The sequence below is a fragment of the Homarus americanus genome, unplaced genomic scaffold (genome assembly GCF_018991925.1).
Source record: "Homarus americanus isolate GMGI-L3 unplaced genomic scaffold, GMGI_Hamer_2.0 scaffold37313, whole genome shotgun sequence".
Classification (NCBI taxonomy): Eukaryota; Metazoa; Arthropoda; class Malacostraca; order Decapoda; family Nephropidae; genus Homarus; species Homarus americanus.
In genome coordinates this window covers 416,157-428,169 of record NW_024734684.1, presented here as the reverse complement: position 1 = coordinate 428,169, position 12,013 = coordinate 416,157, and the positions used below count along the sequence as shown (strand labels likewise).

Genomic DNA, 12,013 nt, shown 5'->3' with positions numbered 1-12,013 from the left:
AGTAATTATTTTATTTTGTAATATTTTTTTTTATATTTGTCCCATTTTTGACAGTAGAGGATATGTTCCTCCATTATATATATATATATATATATATATATATATATATATATATATATATATATATATATATATATATATATATATATATATATATATATATATATATATATATATAATTATTTATTTATTTATTTATTTATTTTTATTTTTTATTTATTATTATTTTTTTTTGCAATACTCGTAAAACTCCAAAGGAAATAACAGAAGCCTTCCCTACTACCCTCTACCTCCTATTCTTCCTATTATCAGCCCGTATCCTCCTCAGAGTCCATGTCGCACCCTGCCGGTTCCAGGCCTTCCTGTCGCATCCTGGAGGCGTCGCAGCGGGGGTCCGACAGCGGTCATGTTGCGACTCTGCACGTCCTCCATCACCGCTTATCTCTCCGGCTCCCCCCGCCACGCTCCACCGCTGCTGCCGCTCCTACTCCTGCTTCCCACGCTTTGAGAGCTTCTGCTAACCTGTTTTTCTACTACCACAACATAAACTGCTCGGTCACCATTTCTCCGTCTCAAATCCTCTTTGGTTTTGCTACTAAGATCTACATTGTTATGTTAGTGTCAATGTTATACACATTGTCTTGGCTTCTGGTTCGTTCCTGGCTTCAGCGTGTGACAACTGATTTCGATTTTTACAAAGTAAGATTATATTCCATTCTAGATCATTTATTTTCAGGCATCAGAATTTTATAGATCAGCTGCTTAACTTTCTTTACTTCATTACTGGATCACCACAGACTTAGTTTTAGAGAAGCCTCACCTAGTGACTGTCAACTGTTTGTTTACACTAGATATTTCCACCATCATTATCATCTGAAGTGACTTTCACATCATAAGAATGTGATCTATTCCAACATCCCCTGCTCACATTCCTGCAACATCCCCTGCTCACATTCCTGCAACATCCCCTGCTCACATTTCTGCAACATCCCCCGACCCACATTCTTGCAACATCACCTGCTTACACTCCTGCAACATCACCTGCTTACACTCCTGCAACTTCACCTGTTCACACTCCTGCAACACCACTTGCTTACACTCCTGCAACACCACCTGCTACACTCCTGCAACACCACCTGCTTAGACTCCTGCGACATCATCTGTTCACATTCCTGCAACACCACCTGGTTATATTCATGCAAGAGGACCTGGTCAGTCAACTGCAACATACGGTGACATAATCCTCTTGCAATAGACACCAGTTTATATTTATCTGTTCTTTCTTCTTCCACCCTTTTCTATCGCATTCTTTTTTTTCCATCTTGTTCCTTCATTCTACAGCACACGAGAGGACTGGCTTAGAGATAACTGACAAGTGGCCTCAGCCCTCTGAGATAACCCGTGTGATCACGTAGCGTGCCGTGGCCTACTGGGTTTTGTGAGGGGATAGTTGTTCACCGCGTGACCTTGCGTGACCTTGAAGGCTCTTTCTGTTTATATTTTGCCGAACCTGGGGAGACTTCTCGAGTGTAGGTAAATGTGAGTGTATTGTAATGTACACCCTTGTTAGTTTCTGTGAGTGTATTGTAATGTACACCCTTGTTAGTTTCTGTGAGTGTATTGTAATGTACACCCTTGTTAGTTTCTGTGAGTGTATTGTAATGTACACCCTTGTTAGTTTCTGTGAGTGTATTGTAATGTACACCCTTGTTAGTTTCTGTGAGTGTATTGTAATGTACACCCTTGTTAGTTTCTGTGAGTGTGTTGTAATGTACACCCTTGTTAGTTTCTGTGAGTGTATTGTAATGTACACCCTTGTTAGTTTCAGTGAGTGATAGTAATGTACACAAAGTACACACAACGTACACATAACAAGTATACCTGAGAAAGCATACATATTAAAGTACACTTAAGTAAACGTACAGTACATAAAGGAGGTGTTGGGGAGGGTGTCACATGACCATTATAGTACAACAAGTCGGTCACGTTATTTCCCATCCCCATATACTTATTTCTGATCCTCTGGCCCTGTCAATTATCTCTCCCGTACTCCCTGTTAATTCTCTCTCTCTCTCTCTCCTATCTTACTTATTATTCATCTTCTTTTCTTCCACCTGTTAACTAAACTTCTCCCTCTCCTCTTCCCCCTCGTTCCCTAATCTTCCATGGCAGCACCTTCTTATACTCCCTTCACATCCTCTTCCCCCTTCTTCACTCCTTCCTCCTCCTTCTTCACTCCTTCCTCCCCATATCTATATCTTGCCTATGTCTTCCTCTTCCTTTTAGACACCTCTCTGTATTTTCCTTCACTCATTCCTCCAACCACCCCTCCTCTACCCCATCTAACTCCTCACACACCCTTCCCTCCCACCTCCTTCCTCCCCGTCTAACTCCTCACACACCCTTCCCTCCCACCTCCTTCCTCCCCATCTAACTCTTCACACACCCTTCCCTCCCACCTCCCCAAATACGTTCTCATACTCTTGCCTCCCACCTTCCTCCTCCCCATCTATCTCCTCACACTCTTCCCTCCCCTCCCACCTTCCTCCTCCCCAACTACCTTTACACACCCTCCTCCCTTCATCCCTCTCCCCCACGTGCCTCAAGATACAGCAGGTACCATTAGTTATTTAAGTGATAAACCAATAGGTAATGGAGTACCTCGTCTCTACATGACAATTAACTTAAGAGAAATATCCTGGTGCGAAGCTTGCTAATTAACATTGCAATAATTATAGTCATGCTGAGTTATAATTATCCTAGATGTTTGTAATAAATAATACACACCTGGTCATTACCTGCTGTTCCCCTCGTTATCTCTACCTTATCTCTGTTATCGTTTGATCACCTGGTCCAGTCTTCTTACATATATGTTACTCCTGTTTATCCTTATCTATCTTTGCGTGTGTGTGTGTGTGTGTGTGTGTGTGTGTGTGTGTGTGTGTGTGTGTGTGTGTGTGTGGGCGGAACAATAGCATTATGTTATAATATAACCAATAGTTCTAAGTCATTAAATAAAATCATCAAATAATATAACCAATTCATTTTTATTACAAGACTTAAAGAATCTTCAGTAACCTTAGTGGAAGAAATCAGTTATGGCTCGTGTAAACATTTATGGGTTAAACGATTAATGATAGTCTAGGAAACTGAAATTTATGCATTGAAGTAAGAGTTATTATATCATTATTATTTATATCTATATCAATCCAAAGACCTGGATGTTGTGTCTTTATTTTTAATCGGAATTTAGTTAATGTTTGGATAATGTTGATTTAAAATGCTTCAAGTGAACACAATGCCATAATATTTAGCATTAAAAGTAGATTACAATAGATAATAATAATAATAATATGACATGTACCAGAGTTTATTGATAGTTACTGGTGAGGCTAATGCTTCTGTGGGATATCCGTTGATATTTATGGCACCCTTTTGAGGCTTAGTCGGAAGTGTAGTTAACAGTTTAGGAGTGCGTGGTTTATTTCACAACTTACAGCACCACACTTTACTTCTCTAGTCAAATACTTCCCTTTAGTAGTTTAGTAGTCAAATACTTCCCTTTAGTAGTCAAATACTTCTCTTTAGTAGTCAAATACTTCTCTTTAGTAGTCAAATACTTCGCTTCACTAGTCAAATACTTCTCTTTAGTAGTCAAATACTTCTCTTTAGTAATTTACTAGTCAAATACTTCTCTTTAGTAGTCAAATACTTCCCTTTAGTAGTTTAGTCATCAAATACTTCTCTTTAGTAGTCAAATACTTCTCTTTAGTAGTCAAATACTTCTCTCAAATACTTCTCTTTAGTCAAATACTTCTCTTTAGTAGTCAAATACTTCTCTTTAGTAGTCAAATACTTCGCTTCACTAGTCAAATACTTCTCTTTAGTAATTCATTAGTCAAATACTTCGCTTCACTTGTCAAATACTTCTCTTTAGTAGTCAAATACGTCTCTTTAGTAATTTAGTAGTCAAATACTTCTCTTTAGTAGTCAAATACTTCTCTTTAGTAGTCAAATACTTCTCTTTAGAAGTCAAATACGTCTCTTTAGTGCTCAAATACTTCTCTTTAGTAGTCAAATACTTCCCTTTAGTAGTTTAGTAGTCAAATACTTCTTTTTAGTAGTCAAATACTTCGCTTCACTAGTCAAATACTTCTCTTTAGTAGTCAAATACTTCTCTTTAGTAATTTAGTAGTCAAATACTTCTCTTTAGTAGTCAAATACGTCTCTTTAGTGCTCAAATACTTCTCTTTAGTAGTCAAATACTTCCCTTTAGTAGTTTAGTAGTCAAATACTTCTCTTTAGTAGTCAAATACATCGCTTCACTAGTCAAATACTTCCCTTTAGTAGTCAAATACTTCTCTTTAGTAGTCAAATACTTCGCTTCACTAGTCAAATACTTCCCTTTAGTAGTCAAATACTTCTCTTTAGTAATTTAGTAGTCAAATACTTCTCTTTAGTGCTCAAATACTTCTCTTTAGTAGTCAAATACTTCTCTTTAATGCTCAAACACTTCTCTTTAGTAGTCAAATACTTCTTTTTAGTAGTGAAATACTTCGCTTCACTAGTCAAATACTTCTCTTTAGTAATTAAGTTGTCAACTACTTGTCTTTAGTAGTCAAATACTTCACTTCATTAGTCAAATTCTTCATTTCACTAATCAAAATATTTCACATCACTTACCAAATACTTCGCATCACTTGTCAAATACTTCATTCAGTAATCAAATATTTCGCATCACTAGTCAAATGCTTTGCTTCAATAGTCAAATGTTTCACATCATTAGTGAAATATCTCGTCTCAATAGTCAAATACTTCACTTTAGATTACTTTCTTTGAGTATAAGCTAAGATTTCATTTAATATCCTGATATACTGCACATAAAAGTGTTCTAGAGTTAAATTTTGTGTGCGTGCGTTCGCGCGTGGATAACAACAGCATTAAGTTAAAGAAACAACTGGTATTAAGGAGTTGATATCAGCATGGAAGACACGGGTGAGGCAATTTTAGGACTGTCGTGACAACTTTGAATCCCGAAATAGAGACTGGGCTGTGACGAGATATGTCGAGAATTGGAAAAGTTGTGTTGAGTCTAAGCACGCAATGACTCAAGAGTCCAGTGGCCGTGGAAACGTTAGGAGCAAGAGGCCCTGGGATATATGTTAGCAGTAGATTTGACGGTATAAAAGAAAACCACCTGATATTATGATGCTCTAGGATTGCTGAAGTAATCCCTTGTAATGTTCCAGCTATTTCTATTCAAAACCAGCAGACTACCACAAACACAACGATGTTGGTGGATCACTAATGTTTGGCAAGATTAGGGAGACTGAAAAATTATCAGCAGTTCATGGGAGAAATATTATTTAATGTAACTTTATGTGATATGCTTGGCACTTGGTGTATTAAAGGGAAAAAATAGTTTTGTCCTTTAAGTATTTCTAGTGTGGTACAGTAACACCTCACATGCCTCCCCAGCAGGATATTCACCACTCCTACTGTTATTTGGCCACAATGCTTCAAGGTAATGTGTTAGGTGCTACTGGTGAAGAAGACACAGATGAATGAGCTAGTGTACAGACTTAGATACAAGGGAGTTGGCTAGAAAGTATATACAATTAATCCGGGAAATATTTTACACGAAAAAAACAGTACGGTAAAGTCACGAGCAAACTATGGAAGTGACACAGAAGATTTTGTTGAAGACTAAAGTGAAATTTCATCGGTGAAAATTGCAGAATCATTGTCCTCCAAAACATTGGTGAACTCAAAGGATTCTAAATGTGCGTGCAGTACTTTCTGGCATAACCAGGGTGGGCGACAATATCCATCTTCAGGTTGAAAGCTGTGTAAATTTGAAATCAGTTCCTCAGGACAATCAGTACATCGATAGAGTGGAGAGTGAAGATGAGGGAATTTGTTTATCAGTGAGACATCTAAGGAGAGGAGTCATAAGAAATACGGAAATGTGAGACTTAGACCGACTGGCATTATTCTGTTGCAAGCGATAGGGTGAAATGGTCAGCATTCTTGCCTCGCAAGCAAGCGGACCCGTGTTCGATCCCCGGGCAGGGTGAAACTATGGGCAAGTTTCTATACGCCATTTGCTTCTGTCTACCCAGCAGTAATTGGGAACCTGGATGTAAATCGATTTGCGAAGTATTCCGGGGTACTGGTTAGCCAATACAGTTGGCGAGTTGTCCGGTCTTCTCGGACTATTCCTTGACACTGGGTCATGCAACTTGTTAACTTAGGGTGTGGGTGTGGTGTTGGCGACAGCTTCTACACCTTAAAGTTAACAAATTCACGCCTAGGTGGCCCTTGGGCCAGCCATCCTCGTTACACGAGGGACAACCATTATTATGTAATCAGAGGGAGAATTGTCACCGTGCTGTCCATCCTGTTTGTGATTGTTAGTGATCTCTTCTGTCCCTTGTTAGGCAGGAATAGTAATCTAGTTCTTCAGTTTCAAGTCTGTATTTCAACATACTGTAAATAGCTAAGGTATTTCAATTTTTTGTTCTTTGGTGTGATCGATGACACTTGTGGAAATTTCTTCGTCATTTGTTTTACCTATCGTGTTGTCCTCGTGTATGGGAGGAAAGGCAGATAACCTCTATGTTTATTAACGGGGAAATTAGGGGTAAAAAATATATGATTGATAAATATGATAATTGTGGTGGATAACTGTTCCCAAGATGCCTACATGGTGCAAATATTTAGTAACAAGACATGAATAATGCAGGGGTCACAAGAAACTAATACACAGGCGTCCATAGGCAGAATAGTACTGGAGTATAATTTGTGTGTTCGTGAGAGTTAATGGGTAAACAAAAGAATATATTTGTGTGAGAAAGTGTGTAGAGTGCTTAAGCTTAAGAGTGAGATTGTATTGTGTAAGGAAGGATTATGACTGATGTTCTGAGTTACATAAGATATTAGCAGCATAAATAGGTGTAGGTAGCATTTTTGTTCTATCTTCCCTGTTAAATTTTGATAATATTAAATCTAATTATCGTGTTGATGTGAAAAAGGGACAAGAGATAGTTTTCTAAGGAGAGGTCAACCAGGGTAGTAGCGTTCAACTGCATAAAAGACTATTAATCTATATGTAAATTATTTGACTTCATTAGTCTTGGTATTATATCATTAATTTTTGACGTCTGTCCCTTAAAACGCAATTGAACATGTACAGTACATATCGCCATCATCATTACTATTACCATTACCTAGTTACTCATCATCACCAAATCCATCATCACCACATACATCACTATCACCAACACCACTCATCACTGTCACCATCACTACCCTAACCGCCATTACCACTACTACCATCACTACTTCAACCACCATTACCACTACTACCACCACTACTTCCACCACCACCGTCACCATCACCAACGTCATCATTGCCACTACCACCATGTACTGGAGAGGCACTAGAGGTTGTGGTTGACGTACAGTACACTTACACACCTTGTTGCCGCCTCACTAGGGGCCCGACAAGCCTTATCTCGCAGGTTGTAACAATGCACAACACCACCAAAGTACCACTACAACAACCCTCAACAACCCCTCTTCACCCTGGCCTCTCCCACCACCCAACATATATTTAAACAGGCATCCATTATCGTCCTCACAGCAACAATAGAGGAGCAGCATAATTTCGAATCTGCTCGAACGGGCCGCGACCGTCGACTCGACATTAACAAAAGAATTGAATAAGCAAACTTACTATTTAATTATAATAAAGGCGAAAGGCACAATGCCGGGCCCAAACCTGTGAGTAAAGTCGCCTTATAATTAGCAGTCTACGGCGTGGCTTTATGGCGGGGGTGGGGGAGGGGGGGTGGCTGTGTCTGAAGCCTGCCACAACGGGGGCTATAACAGATGCCTAGGCAGGTTACACTGTCTCATATCCTATGTCCGAACCCTACCATACTGGGCTATATCTCACATGTTATTAGTTTCACCGTGCCTATAACTTAATATAATCCATAACACATTGTGTTTAAAGCCTGCCATAGTGTATTAATGAATATCTTGTGACTGAAGCTTGTCATTGGGGATATAGTTAGTATCCGTAGATTATACTGTGGGAGAACTATACCATGCTGGGCATCAGCCTGACCCCGTGCCCTCTAAGGCTGGCAGTAAGCTTTGTCTTACCTCACTGTACTCTGTCTCGTGTCTCAACTCTTTCTCACCAAGTTTCAGCTACTGCCACACTGTTTTATCTACTGCCACACGGTTTCATCTACTGCCACACTGTTTCATCTACTGCCACACTGTTTTATCTACTACCACACTGTTTCATCTACTGCCACACTGTTGTATGTACTGCCACACTGTTTCATCTACTGTCACACTGTTTCACCTACTGTCACACTGTTTCACCTACTGCCACACTGTTTCATCTACTGCCACACTGTTTCACCTACTGTCACACTGTTTCATCTACTGCCACACTGTTTCATCTACTGCCACACTGTTTCATCTACTGTCACACTGTTTCTCCACTGTCACACTGTTTCATCTACTGCCACACTGTTTCCATCTACTGCCACACTGTTTCATCTACTGCCACACTGTTTCATCTACTGTCACACTGTTTCATCTACTGCCACACTGTTCATCTACTGCCACACTGTTTCATCTACTGCCACACTGTTTCATCTACTGCCACACTGTTTCATCCACTGCCACACCGTTTCATCTATCACACTGTTTCATCTACTGCCACACTGTTTCCTCCATCTGTCACACTGTTTCATCTACTGTCACACTGTTTCATCTTACCACACACTTGTTTCATCTACTGCCACACTGTTTCATCTACTGCCACACTGTTTCATCTACTGCCACACTGTTTCATCTACTGTCACACTGTTTCTTACTCACGCCACACTGTTTCATCTACTGCCACACTGTTTCATCTACTGTCACACTGTTTCATCTACTGCCACACTGTTTCATCTACTGTCACACTGTTTCATCTACTGCCACACTGTTTCATCTACTGTCACACTGTTTCATCTACTGCCACACTGTTTCATCTACTGCCACACTGTTTCATCTACTGTCACACTGTTTCATCTACTGCCACACTGTTTTATCTACTATCACACTGTTTCATCTACTGCCACACTGTTTCATCTACTGTCACACTGTTTCATCTACTGCCACACTGTTTCATCTATTGCCACACTGTTTCATCTACTGTCACACTGTTTCATCTACTGCCACACTGTTTCATCTACTGTCACACTGTTTCATCTACTGCCACACTGTTTCATCTACTGTCACACTGTTTCATCTACTGTCACACTGTTTCATCTACTGCCACACTGTTTCACTCCACTGTCACACTGTTTCATCTACTGCCACACTGTTTTATCTACCATCACACTGTTTCATCTACTGCCACACTGTTTCATCTACACCCACACTGTTTCATCTACTGTCCTGTTTCATCTCTGCCACACTGTTTTATCTACTATCACACTGTTTCATCTACACCACACTGTTTCATCTGCCACACTGTTTCATCTACTGTCACCTGTTTCATCTACTGCCACACTGTTTTATCTACTATCACTGTTTCATCTACTGTCCCACTGTTTCATCTACTGCCACACTGTTTCATCTACTGTCACACTGTTTCATCTCTGCCACTGTTTCATCTACCTGCACTGTTTCATCTACTGTCACACTGTTTCATCTGCCACACTGTTTATCTACTATCACACTGTTTCTTCTGTCTTTTCTTCCTCCTGTCACACTGTTTCATCTACTGCCACCGTTTCATCCTGTTGTATCTACTGCCACACTGTTTCATCTCTGTTTTATCTACTGTCACAGTTTCATCTACTGCCACATTGTTTCATCTACTGTTACACTGTTTCATCTACTGCCACTGTTGTATCTACTGCCCTGTTGTATCTACTGCCACACTGTTTCATCTCTGCCACACTGTTTCATCTATTGCCACCTGTTTCCTCTACTGTCACACTGTTTCATCTACTGTCACACTGTTTCATCTCTGCCACTGTTGTATCTACTGCACACTGTTTCCTCTACTGTCACACTGTTTCCTCTCTGTCACACTCTTTCCTCTCTGTCTCACTGTTTATCTACTTCCCACTGTTTCATCTATGCACTGTTTCTCTACTTCACACTGTTTCATCTACTGCCCTGTTTCTCCTCAACTTTCATCTACTGCCACACTGTTTTATCTACTGCCACATGTTTCATCTACTGTCACTGTTTCATCTACTGCCCACTCTTGTTTCATCTACTGCCACACTGTTTCATCTACTGCCACACTGTTTCATCTACTGTCACACTGTTTCATCTACTGTCACACTGTTTCATCTACTGCCCACACTGTTTATCTACTGCCACTGTTTCATCTACTGTCACACTGTTTCTATCTACTGTCACACTGTTTCATCTACTGCCACAATGTTTCATCTACTGTCATACTTTTTCCTCCTGCCACACTGTTTCATCTCTGTTTATCACTGCCACCTGTTTCCTCCACTGTCACACTGTTTCATCTACTTCTTATCACACTGTTTCATCTACTGCCACACTGTTTTATCTACTGCCACACTGTTTCATCTACTGCCACACTGTTTCATTTACTGTCACACTGTTTCATCTACTGCCTGTTTCATCACCCCTGTTTACTGCTCCACCTTTCATCCACTAGCACACCGTTTCATCTACTGCCACACCGTTTCATCCACTGCTACATTTCTCTACTGCCACACCGTTTCATCTACTGCCTTTTCATCTCACACTGTTTCATCTACTATACACACTGTTTCATCTACTATCCTGTTTCTCTACTGCCACTGTTTATCTACTACCACACTGTTTCATCTACTGTCCTGTTTCATCTTCTGTCACTGTTTCCTACACTGTCCTGTTTCATCTACTGCCACTGTTTCATCTACTGTCACACTGTTTCATCTGCCTGTTTCATCTACTGTTTCATCTACTGTCACACACTATTTCATCTACTGCCACACTGTTGTATCTACTGCCACATTGTTTCATCTACTGTCACACTGTTTCATCTACTGCCACACTGTTGTATCTACTGCCACACTGTTTCATCTACTGTCGTACTGTTTTATCTACTGTCACACTGTTTCTCTACTGTCACACTGTTTCATCTACTGCCACACTGTTTCATCTACTGTCACACTGTTTCTCCACTGCCACACTGTTTCATCTACTGCCACATTTCCTTACTGTCACATTGCTCTACTGTCACACTGTTTCATCTTCTGCCACACTGTTTCATCTACTGTCACACTGTTTCTCCACTGTCGCACTGTTTTATCTACTGTCACACTGTTTCTACTGTCACACTGTTTCATCTACTGTCACACTGTTTCATCTACTGCCACACTGTTTTATCTACTGTCACACTGTTTCCTCTACTGTCACACTGTTTCTCCACTGTCACACTGTTTCCTCCACTGTCACACTGTTTACCCACGCCACTGTTTCATCTACTGCCACACTGTTTCATCTACTGTCACACTGTTTCCTCCACTGTCACACTGTTTCATCTACTGCCACACTGTTTCATCTACTGTCACACTGTTTCATTTACTGCCACACTGTTTCATCTACTGCCACACTGTTTCATCTTCTGCCACACTGTTTCATCTACTGCCACACTGTTTCATCTACTGCCACACTGTTTCATCTACTGCCACACTGTTTCATCTACTAACCAACTAAGCATTATCTAGATCTTGGTAATTTCCTTGTGTGAACGCTTATGCTTTGAACCACCAACAGCAAGGCCAGGATATAAAATTAGCTTCCGTGTTGTAATGAAAAACAAAACAAAAACATTCCACACCTTTGACAACACGACCAAAGAAAACCTTCATATCAGGAACACAAGTGATGGTGATGTAAGGAAATGTTTTGTTTCTGTACTGCCTTAGTTTTATTTTTATCCAATTTTGTATCGTCACATACAGCT

The 12,013-nt window shown here is 40.2% G+C and overlaps 1 protein-coding gene across 1 annotated transcript; it reads left to right on the top strand.

Moving 5' to 3' along the window:
- The first annotated feature begins 333 nt into the window (after nucleotides 1-333).
- LOC121870456 lies at nucleotides 334-11,763 on the top strand. Its single transcript, XM_042372281.1, has 2 exons — nucleotides 334-699; nucleotides 8,215-11,763. The coding sequence occupies exons 1-2, from the start codon at nucleotides 334-336 to the stop codon at nucleotides 11,761-11,763; spliced, it is 3,915 nt and encodes a 1,304-aa protein (XP_042228215.1).
- Nucleotides 11,764-12,013: the final 250 nt, after the last annotated feature.

Coding starts and splice junctions, on each gene's coding strand:
- LOC121870456 (XM_042372281.1), top strand. CDS start 334: ATGTCGCACCCTGCCGGTTCCAGGCCTTCCTGTCGCATCCTGGAGGCG. Junction 700..8,214: donor CTGATTTCGATTTTTACAAA/GTAAGATTATAT, acceptor TTTCTCACCAAG/TTTCAGCTACTGCCACACTG.